The sequence below is a fragment of the Thalassophryne amazonica genome, chromosome 10 (assembly GCF_902500255.1).
Source record: "Thalassophryne amazonica chromosome 10, fThaAma1.1, whole genome shotgun sequence".
Taxonomy (NCBI): domain Eukaryota; kingdom Metazoa; phylum Chordata; class Actinopteri; order Batrachoidiformes; family Batrachoididae; genus Thalassophryne; species Thalassophryne amazonica.
The window spans coordinates 64,592,721-64,612,514 of NC_047112.1; the positions used below are offsets into that span (position 1 = coordinate 64,592,721).

At 42.3% G+C, this 19,794-nt stretch overlaps 1 protein-coding gene across 2 annotated transcripts in view; it reads left to right on the forward strand.

Annotated features, from left to right (window-relative positions):
* Positions 1-9,905: 9,905 nt before the first annotated feature.
* Positions 9,906-19,794, forward strand: part of nr2f6b (nuclear receptor subfamily 2, group F, member 6b) — a 54,991-nt gene continuing 45,102 nt past the window's right edge. The window contains exons 1-3 of one of the 2 annotated variants that reach the window (XM_034180135.1): positions 9,906-10,818; positions 10,940-11,518; positions 12,233-12,327. In XM_034180135.1, coding sequence (XP_034036026.1) covers positions 11,250-11,518; positions 12,233-12,327 — 364 coding nt within the window. In that variant the 5' untranslated portion in view covers positions 9,906-10,818; positions 10,940-11,249. The other variant, XM_034180134.1, reaches the window with a different exon arrangement.

Consider the following 19,794-nt stretch of genomic DNA (forward strand, 5'->3'; position numbering starts at 1 on the left):
CAAAAACTAAGTCAGGAAATATATTCATTTCAAGACCAAAGTCCACTACGCATATGAATCTACAAAATAAAATGATGCGTGATTAGCACCAGAAGGTACAAACTGATGTTATGGTAAAGGAGCTGCATTTATACACCACTTCCATGGTCAAAGCGCTTTACAGTGATGCCTCACATTTAACCAAACCAGTGGCAGGTTGGTGCCATGCAAGGTGCTCAAATGCACACTGGGGATTAAGGACCTCGCCCAAGGGCCTTCAGTGATTTGAACAGAGGACACCCTCTTCACAAGCCCTAAGCTTTAACCACTTGACTATCACTAGCTGCCATCTTAAAACACGCTGAAGAAAGACACTGAAGGGTTCAATCAAAGGTATTTGTTTGTCTTGTATCCTATGTGGTGAGAAAATCTTTTAAAGGCCCTGAGGTACATTAGGTCAGTACATACGTATCCTTGGAATTCATAGCATGAAGTGGAGCAGAGTTTGTGACTCCCCCTGGATGAGATGCCAGTCTATCACAGGTTACTTCCCTAGCCAAGGATGGTACCCATTTACAGGTGGGTGGACTGGAACAATGCAGGAACATGCAATTATGGTATGATTTACTAAGATTCCAGATAAGAAATACTAAATTGTGTAGGCAATCCAGTGGAGACAGTTTTGTGGATGATTTATGAAGAGGAAATGCGCAGTTGATAGTGGGCAGTATGTGACATAGATTTTGCATATTAATGGCTGTAACAATGAATTTAAATTAGCTATGTAAGTTAAATTAGACCCTGTTCAGATTGGGGTTGGCAATCCGACTCAAATAGCAGTAGAATTGCTCAATAATGTATTTTTAAAACTGATTACACTCTGTTCTGTTATGTGTGTATGTCCTCTGGCAGGTTGTTCCATGTATCTACCACTCTCACTGTAAATGAGGATTATCTCCAATCCTGATGTGACCTTCTGTTAAAAATTTTCTTGCTGTGACCCCTTCTGTTGTCTTGTGATAAGAGCAGATCAGGAGTATATTTTCTTGTAGGTTTGCACCTTGTCATACCCCAGTCTATATATGGTCTCCACTTCCTGGCACACACAAATACCTGCTATTGTAAATGAATATTAAATGTAATCCCTTTTTATTATAAATACCACATTCCTTGAGGCGGGTCTGGGATGGATCTTGTGGCCCAAATGGAAATCAGCAATAAAGCACTAGTATGTCAGAAAGTATGTTCTTGTTCTTGCTACCAGAATCCTTGTCAAGTTGGAGCTTTACAAGTGTGATTACTGCCACTTCACATAAAGACGGTCTTTCTGTCTGGTGTGAACAGCTAGTAGGATCTAGGAACCTACAGCTGAAACCCACATACTTCAGTACTTATGATTTGTTCCCTTTAGGGTAGGAGCACCTAGTGCTTACCACTGCATTACTGTGTCACAGATACAAACTAGAAGAGCACTCAAGAAATGGGAGCCCCAAACCAAATTCCAACCCTTAGTCCACTCTAAAAGCTCTCCAAAAGGATGTGATCCTATGGCCAATGCACAAGGCAGCCAACTAATCTTGATAATGAACTTGGATCCTAATCATTGACCTATAATTGAGTATTGACCTTTGATCCAAATCACTATTTGATCCTGCTAACTGAACTCTGATCCTGGTTGGTTAAACTTTGACAATGTTTGTGACTTTTGATTCTTTTTGACCTTTGATCCAGTTCAGATACTTTTGGTTCTGACCGCTGCTCTTTGATCCTGATCACTGACCTTTCATCCATACGATTCTGATAGTTGAGCTTTTATCCTAATCCTAACCTTTATCGCTTATCCTTGATCTTGATCGCTGAACTGGATGGGCTTTTCTCACAGCTATTTGTGGATCCACCCTTTGACCTGGATCCACATCAAAATTCAGTGGGTTCTTCATAACTCATACCCCACCCTTCCACTAAGGGTCAATAAAATCATCTGGTACATTTTTGCATAATCCTTCGGAGTGAAAGCATAAACTTCTTGGTGATGCAAAAAATATTCAGCCACATAAACCTAAAACCAGTTTCTTACAAAAAATGTTTGAGGTTAAATGTGCTTACGTATGTGCCTGTGCAGGTTTTCAGACTCGCTGTAGGCTGTGCACACTCAGGTGAGTGCACACTGAAGTGTTGTGTGCTGTGCCCCGATGACTCTGGACTCCTGACTGAGTTGAGAATGCACAGACTCCTGCACAGTCGACTTCACACTGAGAGCAGCTGCATTCCTGACCTGCAGATCAAAGAGAAAACAATGCACACGTGCACACTCTTCAGGTACAACATACTGTATGTAGCGACTCACCGTGCTGGAGTTCAGATATGCAAAACTAAAAACATACACAAAGAGAATTACTGGTAATTTGATAAGATGAACTTAGATATATTAATATAAAATGAAGACATCTGGCATGTTGTCAACTTTGCTCAGTGACCAACATCAGTACCACAACCACTGCAGTGTTCCACAGTTACAAAAATACAATAACCAACATCAATATGCCAGTCATGCTGCTAATTTGCAATCAATTTTCATTTTTATAAAAATTTCTGGGATACATATAAATTACTGGAACATTACACAAATCAGGTGCCTCTTGTTGGCTTACAGTGCCCAAGAATAAATTCAATTTAATTTCAAATCTTCCATTGGGATTCTGGTATTCAGTTACTAGAACTTGTGGGTTTAAGTTACCTCAGCTTTAACGCACTGAATACAATTGCATGAGATGAATCGATGTACGAGGTCTGTCCATAAAGTATAGGTCCTTTTTATTTTTTTCAAAAACTATATGGATTTCATTCATATGTTTTTATGTCAGACATGCTTGAACCCTCGTGCGCATGCGTGAGTTTTTCCACGCCTGTCGGTGACGTCATTCGCCTGTGAGCACTCCTTGTGGGAGGAGTCGTCCAGCCCCTCGTCGGAATTCCTTTGTCTGAGAAGTTGCTGAGAGACTGGCGCTTTGTTTGATCAAATTTTTTTCTAAACCTGTGAGACACATCGAAGTGGACACGGTTCGAAAAATTAAGCTGGTTTTCAGTGAAAATTTTAACGGCTGATGAGAGATTTTGAGGTGATACTGTCGCTTTAAGGACTTCCCACGGTGTGAGACGTCGTGCAGCGCTCTCAGGCGCCGTCGTCAGCCTGTTTCAAGCTGAAAACCTCCACATTTCAGGCTCTATTGATCCAGGACGTCGTGAGAGAACAGAGAAGTTTCAGAAGAAGTCGGTTTCAGCATTTTATCCGGATATTCCACTGTTAAAGGAGATTTTTTTAATGCAAGACATGCGGGCGGATTGCAGCGTCGGCTCGCAGCCGCCGCGACGCTCCGCCACAGGAAAAACACCTCTGTTGGAAGCCTTAAGGACAAGTTGGAACATGTCCAGCTGTTAAACAATTTCTCATATACTCACTCCACTGAAAGCCATCAAAAGCCGCCTGGATTTTACAAATGGTTATCAACACGGAGGTGTTTTTCCTGTGCCGCACCCGTCCGCACGTCTTTCATTAAAAAAAATCTCCTTTAACAGTGGAATATCCAGATAAAATGCTGAAACCGACTTCTTCTGAAACTTCTCTGTTCTCTCACGACGTCCTGGATCAATAGAACCTGAAATGTGGAGGTTTTCAGCTTGAAACAGGCTGATGATGGCGCCTGAGAGCGCTGCGCGACGTCTCGCACCGTGGGAAGTCCTTAAAGCGACAGTATCACCTCAAAATCTCTCATCAGACGTTAAAATTTTCACTGCCATGTCCACTTCGATGTGTCTCACAGGTTTAGAAAAAATTTTGATCAAACAAAGCGCCAGTCTCTCAGCAACTTCTCACACAAAGGAATTCAGACGAGGGGCTGGACGACTCCTCCCACAAGGAGTGCTCACAGGCGAATGACGTCACCGACAGGCCTGGAAAAACTCACGCATGCGCACGAGGGTTCATGCATGTCTGACGTAAAAACATATGAATGAAATCCATATAGTTTTTGAAAAAAATAAAAAGGACCTATACTTTATGGACAGCCCTCGTACTTCTTACCAACCTTTCATCAACTTTTTTACTTCTGGCCAAAACTAACAAAATGTTGTTTAAAAGAAAGCGGGACGAAATGTTTTGTTATTCTTGCCGAACAAACCATATGACGAGCAAACAGTTTTAGTACACGGAGGTCGTGTTGGCTTTCAGGCATGTTTTGGGGCAGCACTGAATACCTCCTCTGTGTTTTTCTCTGGGTTTGGAGGCTGTTATTGGAAACCTTGGTTGCAAACTCTGTTTATTTTGTCCTGCCTCTTCGCTGAAACATTCACACAACAATGCTCATGGTCTGACAAATAAAGCAGGTCAGGCATTCCGCTAAGCTACAACCTATTGCCAAGACGATGGCGCAGTTACACAGTTGGAAAAAAATGCCTTTTGTTTGAGTTTAATCCTGTAAAATCTGAATGCAGCAGCACTGATATTATGGATGCAGTAGTTACAATCAGGTTTGGTTAGTGACCTTATTTTTTTTTTCCAATTCTGTTATTCTATATATGATTTTCATAATATGTGTCAGTAGAATCACCCATTACGTTTTGATGTTAATCGTGATCCACGTGTGTAATCTCTATAATTATTTATTTTTTAAATTAAATGATTATCATCACTTTAGTCAATTTCTCAAATCATTTTCAGCTGATTTCTGTAAAACCTGATGAAATTAAACTAAATTTCATTGTTGACCAAAACTGTGTGTGTGTTTGTTTGTTTTATTTTATTTTAAATGCCATTTTCATAATTTTTATCAATTTGCAAACAATAAGACTCTGATCTCAATGAAACCTGTCAGTCATTGATATTCCACAAAATGCAATCAACAAATGAAATATTCTTTAAACAGGATTGATACAAACTTGTACTGCAGTAAGAAACAGTATGCACCAGTGTTGTGCAACAGGAAACATGCTGGTTTGGTTTAGCAGCTTGTAAAGGGCCTTGGGTTATCTCTAGTGCCTCCTGATATGAGTCAACGCTGTACATGAGTTAATAAAGCTCAGGCAGAGATTTATCTGCCAAACATTTTGAATCTGATGCAGTATGAATTCCCTTATGAGCAGACTTGGCTCCAGTTTGTGGGACCTCCCCCACCATGGGAGTCAGACACAACAGACTGGTGCGAAACATGCCTTCATTTATGACCACCAGAGTGCGCTGTGGTCGAAGGGAAACAGATCCAGTTGTGCAAAGGTTACTGGTCTTCTTCTAGAATAACTGCAACCATTCAAGTTAGATAAAGGGAAAGGTCTTTATATTTAACGTGGGTGGACAACGAGCCCCAACCTTCTTTGGTTGGTAAGCCTATTTCCAGATGGGTCCACAGCACGTGTCTTTTCACCTCCCCAGCACCGCAGTTCAGAGTTCGCATTGCTGGAAACTGTACGACACCCAGCACTGAAAGTGCCATTTGGAAGCTTTGCTGCGATCGGGAAATGAACCCAGATTGTTGGCGTCACAGACCAATGTGCAAACCATTACACCACCACCTCCCTTATAAATGATTTTGTTTTAAACTGTGTGGTATCTGAAGACAAGTTATTGCTACGGCCAAAACAACCTCTTCCAAGTCTGCCATGTTTATGTGACAACTACCATATTTTTCACAGTACAAGTCACACATGTCACAAATTAAACTGTGAAGAGGAAAAAAAATTGTGAGTCACACCCAGAGAGCAAGTCACAGTGCCTCGCACACAACCAAAAAACCTACACTTGGAAAATATGGTAGATCACAATGATGATGCACACAGGCAGAGGAGCTAAACAGCTTCTTTACCAGGTTTGAGACCACCACCACACACCTGCAGTCACTGCCTCCCCCTGGTTCCAGCACCTCACCTCTCTCTCTCCAGGAGAATGAAGTGAAGAGAAACCTAAGAATATTGAACCCCAGGAAAGCTGCTGGCCCTGATGGTATCCTGGGGGCATTGGTTAAAGCCTGTGCAGACCAACTGGCAGGGATCCTCACCAAACTCTTTATCTTCTCTCTGACACATGCCACCATTCCCATGTCTGAAGGCCTTCACCATCGTCCCCATCTCCCCAAAACCTGCCATCGACAGCCTGGATGATTACAGAACCTGCACCCTGACGTCTGTAATCATGAAGTATCTGGAGCAATCAGTTTCCCTCCCTTGACCTCCACCAGGTTACTTACATGGCAAACTAGTCTACGGAGGATGCCAATGCCCTCACTCTCCACACAGTGCTGAACAACCTGAAGAACAAGAGGAGCTATGATGATCTTCATGGACTACAACTCAGCGTTTAACACCATCATACCGGACATTCTCATCACCAAACTGCTGAAATTACAGATCCCCCTTCCCACCTGTAATTCGATTAGAAACTTTCTGACCAGCTGCCACAGTCTCTGAGACTCGTCCCTCACCACTTCTCCACACTCACACTCAGCACTGCATGGTTCCCCTTAAGGCTGCTTTCTGAGCCCTCTTCTGTATGCCCTGCACACCTACAATTGCTCTCCAACCCATCCAACCAACCGCATTATAAAATATGCAGATGATACCGCAGTGGTTGGACCCATCTGCGATGGGGACGAGACAGCATACAGGGCCGAGGTGGAGCAACTGTCGCTCTGGTGTTCAGAGAACAACCTGACACTGAAAGTTCATAAGATAAAAGAACTCATCATGGACTTCAAGAAGAACAGACAGAACCACCACCCCCCTCTTCATAAATAGAGAATGGGTGGAAACTGTCACCACTTTCAGTTTTCTGGGCACTCACATCTCTGCAGACCACTGACCTAGACCTCCAACATCAGGGCTCTGATTAAGAAGGCTCAGCAGCAGCTAGACCTCCTGCATTTCCTCAGGAAGAACAACCTGAACACGAAGCGGCTGCTGGACTTCTGTCACTCCTTGGTGGAGACCATACTGACATACTGTCTGGGTGTGTGGTATGTGTGCTTCACAGCCAAAGACAGGAAGGTGGTGCAGAGGGTCATAAACATTGCACAAAATATCATCAGCTGCCTTCTGCCCCGCCTGGAAACCATCACCATATCCTACCACCTGAGGAGAACCAAGGCCATCACGGGAGAACAAACACACCCTCCCCACCCCTGTTTGACCTGTTGCCCTCTGGGAGATCCTACAGAATGCTGACAAACAGGTTCATCTCTTGGGCCAAACGTACTGCAAACACCCATGGACACACACACACACACACACACACACACACACACACACACACACACACACACACTCACCCACAGCCCTACTCCCATAAACACCCCCCCCCCCCCGCCCCGACAACAAACAACCCAGTCTAACCCTGCACCCCCACCCCCATGCACACACACACATACACCCTGTACAATGACAAGACTATTCTATTCTATTCTATTCTATTATATTCCATTTTATAGGAGTTCTCAGCCAATCACGGGCTGGATGATTGAGACGACCTTATTAGTATTGTGCAACAATGATTGCTGTTCCCCACTATGTGGCAGTATGGATTTATATGCCGCCACATTATAAACCTGCCATCAAATGATGATGTCAGCAGGATTTGCAGGATTAATCGTAGCGAACATTTATGTTGCCACCAGCAGGTAGCAGCGTGGGATTATATGCCTGTGTGACAGCAATGATCGTGCATTGGTTATGCACAGATTTGCCAAATTATAATTATTTCATTTTCACATTAATATTCACCCTTGTGCAAAATAGTAAGTTCCCATGTATATTTGCCAGTAGGTTGTTGTGTTAACAAACATCTTAACTGACTAACTGACTCGCTCCTTCACTCACAGTGGAAATCTTGCTGAACTGTCCAGCACTGGCAGAGTTTCCCAGTGTCATTATAGCCTATAATTGGATTGCAACTAATTAGCATCAAGTCCTGAAATCACCAGTCACTTATTCTGTGCCTCTCAGGGAAAACCTGTCCTTCAGTGCTAACGTGTTGGTATTAGTCAATAAATCTGTGAGATTGTGTACCAAATGTGAAAGGACATACAGTTGTGCTCAAAAGTTTACATACCCTGGCAGAATTTTTGCCTTTTTTTGGCCATTTTTAAGAGAATATGAATGACAACACAAAAACTTATTTTTTCACTCATGGTTAGTGGTTGGGTGAAGCAATTTATTGTTAAACAAATGTGTTTCCTCTTTTTAAATCAAAATGACAACAGAAACTACCCAAATGATCCTGATACAAAGTTTACATCCCCCTGTTCTTAATACTGTGTGTTGTCCCCTTTAACATCAACGACAGCTTGGAGTCTTTTGTTGTAGTTTTGGCCTCTGATGGTAAAGCTGCCACTGAATACGTCGGAATACGCCTGACAACCAAGGAGAAGTTATAGGCTTATGTGGCTGTGATTGGAGAAATTGTGCACAGTGCAAATTCTGCATTTTGCATCACTACTCTTAGCTTCATAGTGGAGTAGAGCAGAGAAGGATTTTCTTTCACCAAAACAGATCAAATCCAGGCTTGCATCTCAGATGTACCTTCTGGCAATTTGTAGCTAAACTTTCAGGTCTTATTTTTAAGAAAATCCTCCTCTATACCACTTCATCATGAAGATGGATAACTGGTGAAACAAAATGCAAAGCTTGCACTGTGCATAATTTCTCCAATCGCAGCCAGGTAACCCTATAACTTCTTCTGGGTTGTCTGGGTGTCTTGGTGGCTTTCCTCACTCTTCTCCTTCTTGCACAGTCACTCAGTTTTTGAGAACTGTCTACTCCATGCAGATTTACTATAGAGTGCCATACTGTTTGTATGTCTTTGTAATTAATGTAAATAAAGTCCAAGACATATTCAGTGGTAGCTTTACCATCAGAGAGCCTCGTCCACAAACTACCACAAAAGACTCCAAGCTGTCGTCGATGTTAAAGGGGCAACACACAATATTAAGAACAGGGGGATGTAAACTTTTGATCAGGATCATTTCTCTTGTCATTTTGATTTAAAAAGATGAAACACAGTTGTTTGAAAATAAATGGCTTCACACAACCACTGACGATGAGTGAAAAAAAAGTTTTTGTGTTGTCATTCATATTCTCTTAAAAATGGACAAAAAAGCAAACATTCGGCCAGGGTATGTAAACATTTGAGCATAGCTGTATCATATCACCTTTTCATGTGCTCCTAATCAACAACAACAACACACACATTTTGTGTAAATTTTTCTTATTTTAACTACTTTCTGTTTTTTGTCTTTTTTGTAAATTATTTTATTTGTTTATTGTTTATTTTATTTCAATTTATCTAGATTTTACCCATCTTTGCTGCATATTTTGTATTTGTTTCATGTAAAAGACCACAATGGAAAGAAGTCTTTTGATGTTTTAGTGTTATCCTTGAAATTCCATTATAAATGCTATATATATATATATATATATATATATATATATATATATATATATATATATATGTGTGTGTGTGTGTGTGTGTTTTAATCACATTCTATTTTATTGTACGTCTTATGTGGAATTTCTGAATCAATCAATCAATCAAAACCCACTCTGTTATTATTAGGTCAACCAAGTGTTAGAACATGAGCGCGGGGCACTGTCAGGGAACCCGCCACGCTCTCAGCGGGTCAGCCTGACTCCTCGTCTTTGTCTTATGGCGGTGTTGGGGTTAAATCCCCGTGCTCCCAGCCTGCCTGGGGTCAGAGGGAACATATAGCCAGTCAGCACCCAGGCATTCTTTAATGTGTGTGCGCCTTTAGCCGCTCTGTGCTCTTTGACTCCACCGGCCTTATAAGGCATCCAGCGCCATAGCAACCACAGGGTCTGAATAGCAGTGTCAAATCCCTGAGCACACACACGCTCACACATACACGCTCACACTCCCTAAAGGAGTGAGAGACAGACAGAGAGAGCGAGAAGGGAGGGATTGGAAGACAAGAGAAGCATATCTATGTTGCTCTTCACAGCAGCGTCTGGCTTTCACTGAGGTCTCTGACTCTGTTTTTCCTGCGCTTGTTTGCCTAATTTATTCCTGCCAGGGCCAGGAGAAAGAACAGGCGGAATAATCAAAGAGCGCAACAGTACACCCAGAGAGGTGCAGGCCTCTGGTTGTTACTGCTGGATGGACAAGCACTGACAAAACAGTGAAAGGAAGAGCGAGGAAAAAGGAGAAAGACAACACTTTGGGAGGCTTTGAGACAGCAGCTGCTCCTGCAGCCGAGAGCTAAAAGGCACAGGAGGTTTCTCAAGCCTGCTTTTGTTGTGGCTTGTTTTTATTGACATTTGAGACACTGACATCACATGCTCTGGACAAGTTGGCGGAACCAGAAGAAGACATTATTTCACAACAGAACAGGGGGAGCACTGTTCACAGCGGGATTCAGCATCTGAAGGTCTCTGCTTCAGACAGGCTGCAGACTTCACCTCCAGGAGAAGTTAAAGTGGTGATGACAACATGCTACCTCAAGGAGTCTAGTCCCCACAGCTGTTTGCATGGGCGCACGTGTGAATGAGAAAATATTACCTTTGTTTTTTTTCCCATCACTGTGACACTGTGGAACAGCCTGGACAAGTCACGAGTGAGTCTGGACGAGAACCGTTTCAGATCAGCAGATAAGACTTTTGCACAGCAGGAACTGGTTGGACTAGTTTATAAGTTGAAGGAGCAGGCAGGGCAGTTTAACCCCGCCTGAAGGAGAGCACGCTTTTATTTTCCTGTCCTTCTGAGAGAAACTACAGCGTGGAGAGCGCTGAATGTCAGGCTGACCTTCGTTTCATCTGGGGCGGCTGCGTTCACCACGCTGAGGGGTCAGTGAGGGGCTTTTTTCCTCGTGCGAGGGGGACAGAGTCAGAGTGTAATTTATTGCTTCCTGTGAAAGCTCTTTTTCTCCCTCCTGAACTCTGAACTCCTCGATGTGTGTCTCTGAAGTTTTCTCAGACCTCAGGAGGCATTGATCAGAGGTCACGGCAGAAAACACAAGAGGTGACGGCGCAGGGAGATTAAAGAACGAGCGACAGGAAAGAAAACAGCGTCGGTTTAAGACCGCCAGGTCACTGAAACCAGACGGAAAGCGGAGGGAGGTCAACGCCAGGAGTCAAGGACGACTTTTCACCACACTTTCACCCTGTGTACGCCACTGTGTTATCGTCAGTATTTGAGTCAGTGCGTCCAGTTGAAAGCAGGGGTTCAGGGTGGGTCTGTTTATGATCCACTTTCAGGACTGTGCGCCTCAGAGAACATGGCCATGGTGAGCGGGGGATGGGGCAACCCAAACGGGGACACAAATGGACTGGGAGAGAAAGCGTACCTGAAGAGGGAGGAAGAAGACGTCTCACCCCAGGCTGGAAGCAGCGACGTGGACGTAGGGGATGAGGAGAAGGCTTGCGTGCTGGACTGCGTGGTGTGCGGAGACAAGTCCAGCGGGAAGCACTACGGCGTGTTCACCTGCGAGGGCTGCAAGAGCTTCTTCAAAAGAAGCATCAGACGAAACCTCAACTACTCCTGCAGGTAGGCAGCGCTGCTGCAAAATTCAGATGTCAAAATTAGCAAAGGAAGTTCTCACATTTTGTGTTAATATTTCTCAAAATGTCACTTGATGTTTGCGATTTGTTAGAGTACTGGTGTGTTTACATTCAAGAAGATGAGAGAACATTTCTCACTCCACAATGATCCGTTCCAACCTCAGACATGTCTCACAAACACCTCTGGAATAAGAACAAAAAGAAAGGTCAGCTGTGTGAAGACGGATTGCCTCAGAAGGTCAACATTCCCATTATTTCTCCCCCAACAAGAAACACAATTTTGCAACTTAATTCTCTTCTCCTACAGAGGAAACTCTAAGCTACTAAAAATAATGATTTTTGTTTTCTTTCATAATGGCCTAGAAACTCTGGGTGGAATGTGTGTTGTAGTTTGTGATGTCCAGAGCTGAAAAGGGCTTTCAGTGAGATGTTGTCTGGCTGTAAAAGGCAACAAGGGCGTGCAGGGCTGATGATTTACAAAAGTCACAGCCTTGAGAGCTTTTTCAAGCTACGTTGGTCACACACTTCATTCATCATGGAGGTCAGTGGGAATGAAAACGTGGGGGGAGAATGGCTGACATGAAAATACTAGTCCTCATTGGAAACCTATTTAATCTCTGTGCTGGGTATTGCCATAAAATATCACAGAAAGATATTTTTAGCTTGAACCTCACCTTGTATGTTTTGTTCTTGTGTGCAGATCCAATCGAGAGTGCCAAATCGACCAACATCACCGCAACCAGTGCCAGTACTGTCGTCTAAAGAAATGCTTTCGTGTCGGAATGCGCAAAGAAGGTAACAAAGTTAACCCAAATGAAGAGCCATCATTCACTTGTACAGCATGTTAAAGGGGGCCTTTTTGGGAACAGTTGATGTAATTCCCCCGTCACACATAGCCGGAATCAGGCAGAATGGCGTCACAATGACAAATCAGTGCGCATCCGAAAAGTATCAGACTTCAGTCCCAAAACATTCTGGCTGCCATCTGTGGAAGTCCACACAGATGGTCAAAATCAGTCTGTGGCCCCGAGTGTGATGCACATATTCAAAACCCTCCGGGCACCATCGAGATGGGACACCTATCTGACGGCAGTCCATGTGCAATCTGAGGACCATCTGACGACAATTTACATATTCAGATGGCGTCAAAACAGGATCCTAAATGATTTGAGCGCATACAAGGGAACCTCAAGATGGATCTGGCATGGCAAAGCCTGCCGGTATGACCTGCATGTGCCACATATAATAAAACTCACCCGCACGTACGTGTGAGGAACACAGCACTCGCTCCCATTCTGATCCCGTGTTTGCCATCCAGACTGTTGGACATCGGGCAGACTTCCGTGCCTTTTATGGCTGTCTGACAGCAGTCTGTATCATCTACCTGTTGTCTACATGCGCTTTGGATGCCATCGTGCAGGTGTGGACGAGGTACTACGTTCCGACACGGCTGACCACACCTCTTTTCCTCCTGACTGCGTCAGATTATGGCAATATTTGCAGTGTCGGGCTGGTTCCTGCACATTCTTGCTATGTGTGATGGGGCTTAACATTCGTGAAAGAACATCTTCCTAAAATTCTTTTGAATCTCTCGGACTTTCTTCAGTAAGATGGGATTTTACGCGTGTGCCATAACCCCAGCTGACACATAACGTATTGGTAACATTATATATTGGTTATTTTTAGGTTATGGTTATCAGAAACATTTCTAAAACGTTTTCCAAACATTATTCCTTCCTTTTATATTGACATGTTGTCATGTTTATAGTTGAGGGAAATTTGACAAATATATGCACCATCTTTCTTACTCCAATTTTCTTTTGATGACTTTAGGTAACATTATCAGAATGTTCTGGGAATGTTTGGATGAAATATATCATTAGGTGACCTTACGTAACATTACCAGAATGTTCTGGGAACCAAATGAAACTTTCCTTAAATTGTTCCCAGAACGCTAGGTCTAACGTTCTCAGAATGTTTGTGCAAACATTATTTTCAAACATTCTGGGAACCAAAAAGAAACTTTCCTTTAAAACATTCCCAGGATGTTAGGCCTAACTTTCTCTAAACCTTTGTGCTAATGTTACTATCAAACATTCTGGAAAAAAAAAATCTGAGATCTTTATAGCTAACGTTCGAAGAATATTTGACAAATCTTCTTAGAATGTTTTGTAAATTTATTTTGTTAGCTAGGTAGGGATCTTATTTTTGTATAACATTCTGGGGAAGTTTTTGAGACTTTTCCATACAACCCCAATTCCAATGAAGTTGGGACATTGTGTAAAATGTAAATAAAAACAGAATACAATGATTTGCAAATCCTCTTCAACCTATATTCACTTAAATACACCACAAAGACAAGATATTTAATGTTCAAACTGATAAACTTTATTGATTTTGTGCAAATATTTGCTCATTTTGAAATGGATGCCTGCAACACATTTTAAAAAAGCTGGGACAGTGGTATGTTTACCACTGTGTTACATCACCTTTCCTTCTATCAACACTCAATAAGTGTTTGGGAACTGAGGACACTAATTGTTGAAGCTTTGTACGCGGAATTATTTCCCATTCTTGCTTGATGTACGACTTCAGTTGTTCAACAGTCCGGGGTCCCTGTTGTCGTATTTTGCGCTTCATAATGCGCCACACATTTTCAATGGGCAACAGGTCTGGACTGCAGGCAGACCAGTCTAGTACCTGCACTACGACGAAGCCATGCTGTTGTAACATGTACAGAATGTGGCTTGGCATTGTCTTGCTGAAATAAGCAGGGACGTCCCTGAAAAAGACGTTGCTTGGATGGCAGCATGTGTTGCTCCAAAACCTGAATGGACCTTTCAGCATTGATGGTGCCAACACAGATGTGTAAGTTGTCCATGCCATGGGCACTAACACACCCCCAAGCCATCACAGATGCTGGCTTTTGAACTTTGCGCTGGTAACAATCTGGTTGGTCATTTTCCTCTTTTGTCCAGAGGACACAATGTCCATGATTTCTAAAAACAAAATGTGGACTCATCAGACCACAGCACACTTTTCCACTTTGCGTCTGTCCATTTCAAATGGACTCGGGCCCAGAGAAGGCGGCAGCGTTTCTGGATGTTGTTGATTTCTGGCTTTTGCTTTGCATGGTAGAGTTTTAACTTGCACTTGTAGATGTAGCGACGAACTATGTTAACTGACAATGGTTTTCTGAAGTGTTCCTGAGCCCACACGGTAAGATCCTTTACACAATGATGTGGGTTTTTAATGCAGTGCCACCTGAGGGATCGAAGGTCACAGGCATTCAATGTTGGTTTTCGGCCTTGCCGCTTACGTGTAGAAACTTCTCCAGATTCTCTGAATCTTCTTATTATATTATGGACTGTAGATGATGGAATCCCTAAATTCTTTGCAATTGAATGTTGAGAAACATTATTCTTAAACTGTTGGACTATTTTTTCACGCAGTTGTTCACAAAGTGGTGATCCTCGTCCCATCTTTGCTTGTGAATGGCTGAGACTTTTGGGGATGCTCCTTTTATACCCAATCATGGCACTCACCTGTTTCCAATTAGGTGTCTTTGAGCATTCATCAACTTTACAAGTCTTTTGTTGCCCCATCCCAACTTTTTTGAAATGTGTTGCAGGCATCCATTTCAAAATGAGCGAATATTTGCACAAAAACAAAAAGTCTATCAGTTTGAACATTAAATATCTTGACTTTTTGGTGTATTCAATTGAATATAGGTTGAAGAGGATTTGCAAATCATTATATTCTGTTTTTATTTACATTTTACACAACGTCCCAACTTCTTTGGAATTGGGGTTGTGGTATGAAAGCTTAAATTGTTGTTATTATTGTTTAGCCAAAGTTTTAAGCTTAATCTTAAAAGTAGAGAGGGTGTCTGTCTCCCTGATCTGAATTGGGAGCTGGTTCCACAGGAGAGGAGCCTGAAAGCTGAAGGCTCTGCCTCCCATTCTACTCTTACAAACCCTAGGAACTACAAGTAAGCCTGCAGTCTGAGAGCAAAGCACTCTATTGGGGTGATATGGTACTATGAGGTCCCTAAGATAAGATGGGACCTGATTATTCAAAGCCTTATAAGTAACAAGAAGAATTTTAAATTCTATTCTAGAATTAACAGGAAGCCAATGAAGAGAGGCCAATATGGGTGAGATATGCTCTCTCCTTCTAATCCCCGTTAGTACTCTAGCTGCAGCATTTTGAATTAACTGAAGGCTTTTCAGGGAACTTTTAGGACAACCTGATAATAATGAATTACAATAGTCCAGCCTAGAGGAAATAAATGCATGAATTAGTTTTTCAGTTTTTTTCAGTTTTTTTCAGCATCACTCTGAAACAAGACCTTTCTAATTTTAGAGATATTGCGCAAATGCAAAAAAGCAGTCCTACATATTTGTTTAATATGCGCTTTGAATGACATATCCTGATCAAAAATGACTCCAAGATTTCTCACAGTATTACTAGAGGTCAGGGTAATGCCATCCAGAGTAAGGATCTGGTTAGACACCATGTTTCTAAGATTTGTGGGGCCAAGTACAATAACTTCAGTTTTATCTGAGTTTAAAAGCAGGAAATTAGAGGTCATCCATGTCTTCATGTCTGTAAGACAATCCTGCAGTTTAGCTAATTGGTGTGTGTCCTCTGGCTTCATGGATAGATAAAGCTGGGTATCATCTGCATAACAATGAAAATTTAAGCAATGCCGTCTAATAATACTGCCTAAGGGAAGCATGTATAAAGTGAATAAAATTGGTCCTAGCACAGAACCTTGTGGAACTCCATAATTAACTTTAGTCTGTGAAGAAGATTCCCCATTTATATGAACAAATTGTAATCTATTAGATAAATATGATTCAAACCACCGCAGCGCAGTGCCTTTAATACCTATGGCATACTCTAATCTCTGTAATAAAATTTTATGGTCAGCAGTATCAAAAGCAGCACTGAGGTCTAACAGAACAAGCACAGAGATGAGTCCACTGTCTGAGGCCATAAGAAGATCATTTGTAACCTTCACTAATGCTGTTTCTGTACTATGATGAATTCTAAAACCTGACTGAAACTCTTCAAATAGACCATTCCTCTGCAGATGATCAGTTAGCTGTTTTACAACTACCCTTTCAAGAATTTTTGAGAGAAAAGGAAGGTTGGAGATTGGCCTATAATTAGCTAAGATAGCTGGGTCAAGTGATGGCTTTTTAAGTAATGGTTTAATTACTGCTACCTTAAAAGCCTGTGGTACATAGCCAACTAATAAAGATAGATTGATCATATTTAAGATAGAAGCATTAAATAATGGTAGGGCTTCCTTGAGCAGCCTGGTAGGAATGGGGTCTAATAGACATGTTGATGGTTTGGATGAAGTAATTAATGAAAATAACTCAGACAGAACAATCTGAGAGAAAGAGTCTAACCAAATACCGGCATCACTGAAAGCAGCCAAAGATAACGATACGTCTTTGGGATGGTTATAAGTAATTTTTTCTCTAATAGTTAAAATTTTATTAGCAAAGAAAGTCATGAAGTCATTACTAGTTAAAGTTAAAGGAATACTCGGCTCAATAGAGCTCTGACTCTTTGTCAGCCTGGCTACAGTGCTGAAAAGAAACCTGGGGTTGTTCTTATTTTCTTCAATTAGTGATGAGTAGTAAGATGTCCTAGCTTTACGGAGGGCTTTTTTGTAGAGCAACAGACTCATTTTCAGGCTAAGTGAAGATCTTCTAAATTAGTGAGACTCCATTTCCTCTCCAACTTACGGGTTATCTGCTTTAAGCTGCGAGTTTGTGAGTTATACCACGGAGTCAGGCACTTCTGATTTAAAGCTCTCTTTTTCAGAGGAGCCACAGCATCCAAAGTTGTCTTCAATGAGGATGTAAAACTATTGACGAGATACTCTATCTCACTTACAGAGTTTAGGTAGCTACTCTGCACTGTGTTGGTATATGGCATTAGAGAACATAAAGAAGGAATCATATCCTTAAACCTAGTTACAGCGCTTTCTGAAAGACTTCTAGTGTAATGAAACTTATTCCCCACTGCTGGGTAGTCCATCAGAGTAAATGTAAATGTTATTAAGAAATGATCAGACAGAAGGGAGTTTTCAGGGAATACTGTTAAGTCTTCAATTTCCATACCATAAGTCAGAACAAGATCTAAGATATGATTAAAGTGGTGGGTGGACTCATTTACATTTTGAGCAAAGCCAATTGAGTCTAATAATAGATTAAATGCAGTGTTGAGGCTGTCATTCTCAGCATCTGTGTGGATGTTAAAATCGCCCACTATAATTATCTTATCTGAGCTAAGCACTAAGTCAGACAAAAGGTCTGAAAATTCACAGAGAAACTCACAGTAATGACCAGGTGGACGATAGATAATAACAAATAAAACTGGTTTTTGGGACTTCCAATTTGGATGGACAAGACTAAGAGTCAAGCTTTCAAATGAATTAAAGCTCTGTCTGGGTATTTGATTAATTAATAAGCTGGAATGGAAAATTGCTGCCAATCCTCTGCCTCGGCCCGTGCTACGAGCATTCTGGCAGTTAGTGTGACCCGGGGGTGTTAACGCATTTAAACTAACATATTCATCCTGCTGTAACCAGGTTTATGTATGGCAGAATAAATCAATATGTTGATCAATTATTATATCATTTACTAACAGGGACTTTGAAGAGAGAGACCTAATGTTTAATAGACCACATTTAACTGTTTTAGTCTGTGGTGCAGTTGAAGGTGCTATATTATTTTTTCTTTTTGAATTTTTATGCTTAAATAGATTTTTGCTGGTTATTGGTGGTCTGGGAGCAGACACCGTCTCTACGGGGATGGGGTAATGAGGGGATGGCAGGGGGAGAGAAGCTGCAGAGAGGTGTGTAAGACTACAACTCTGCTTCCTGGTCCCAACCCTGGATAGTCACGGTTTGGAGGATTTAAGAAAATTGGCCAGATTTCTAGAAATGAGAGCTGCTCCACCCAAAGTGGGATGGATGCCGTCTCTCCTAACAAGACCAGGTTTTCCCCAGAAGCTTTGCCAATTATCTATGAAGCCCACCTCATTTTTTGGACACCACTCAGACAGCCAGCAATTCAAGGAGAACATGCGGCTAAACATGTCACTCCCGGTCCAATTGGGGAGGGGCCCAGAGAAAACTACAGAGTCCGACATTGTTTTTGCAAAGTTACACACCGATTCAATGTTAATTTTAGTGACCTCCGATTGGCGTAACCGGGTGTCATTACTGCCGACGTGAATTACAATCTTACCAAATTTACGCTTAGCCTTAGCCAGCAGTTTCAAATTTCCTTCAATGTCGCCTGCTCTGGCCCCCGGAAGACAATTGACTATGGTTGCTGGTGTCGCTAACTTCACATTTCTCAAAACAGAGTCGCCAATAACCAGAGTTTGATCCTCGGCGGGTGTGTCGGTTAGAAATGTGAACGGGTTGGCGGTGTACACGGGGCTTCTGTTTAGAACTACGCTTCCTCCTCACAGTCACCCATTCGGCCTGCTTTCCCGGCTGCTCGGGATCTGCCAGAGGGAAACTAACGGCGGCTAAGCTACCTTGGTCCGCACCAACTACAGGGGCCTGGCTAGCTGTAGAATTTTCCACGGTGCAGAGCCGAGTCTCCAATTCGCCCAGCCTGGCCTCCAAAGCTACGAATAAGCTACACTTATTACAAGTACCATTACTGCTAAAGGAGGCTGAGGAATAACTAAACATTTCACACCCAGAGCAGAAAAGTGCAGGAGAGACAGGAGAAGCCACCATGCTAAACCGGCTAAGAGCTAGTAGCTGCGCTAAGCTAACGGATTCCTAAAAACACACAAAGTGAATAATGTGTAAATAATTTAGAGGTGATTCAGCAGAGGGAGTGCTTTAGTTAAGGCACGTGAAGATTACACTGTGAAACAAATCGTTATCTAGGTAACTAGATCAATCTAACTGCGCAGATTAAACAGCTAACAGATACAGCAAAACACCGCTGTGCTCCAGAACAGAAAGTGATACAATACCGCAGTGAGAGCCAACCACCAGTAGAGGCAAGCAAGAGCTGTCCTAGTATTGATGATGATTCACTTTTTGAACCAGCCTCAAGTGGCCATTCAAGGAACTGCAGCTATTGGCACTTCTGCTTTGGCTTAATTTCTCAGAATTGGAGGGTTTTGCTTTATCAACATGCATTCATGAAAATAGTGAAGTATTATAAGTAACACCTACCCGCCCCCCCCACTCCCACCCACAAAAAACAG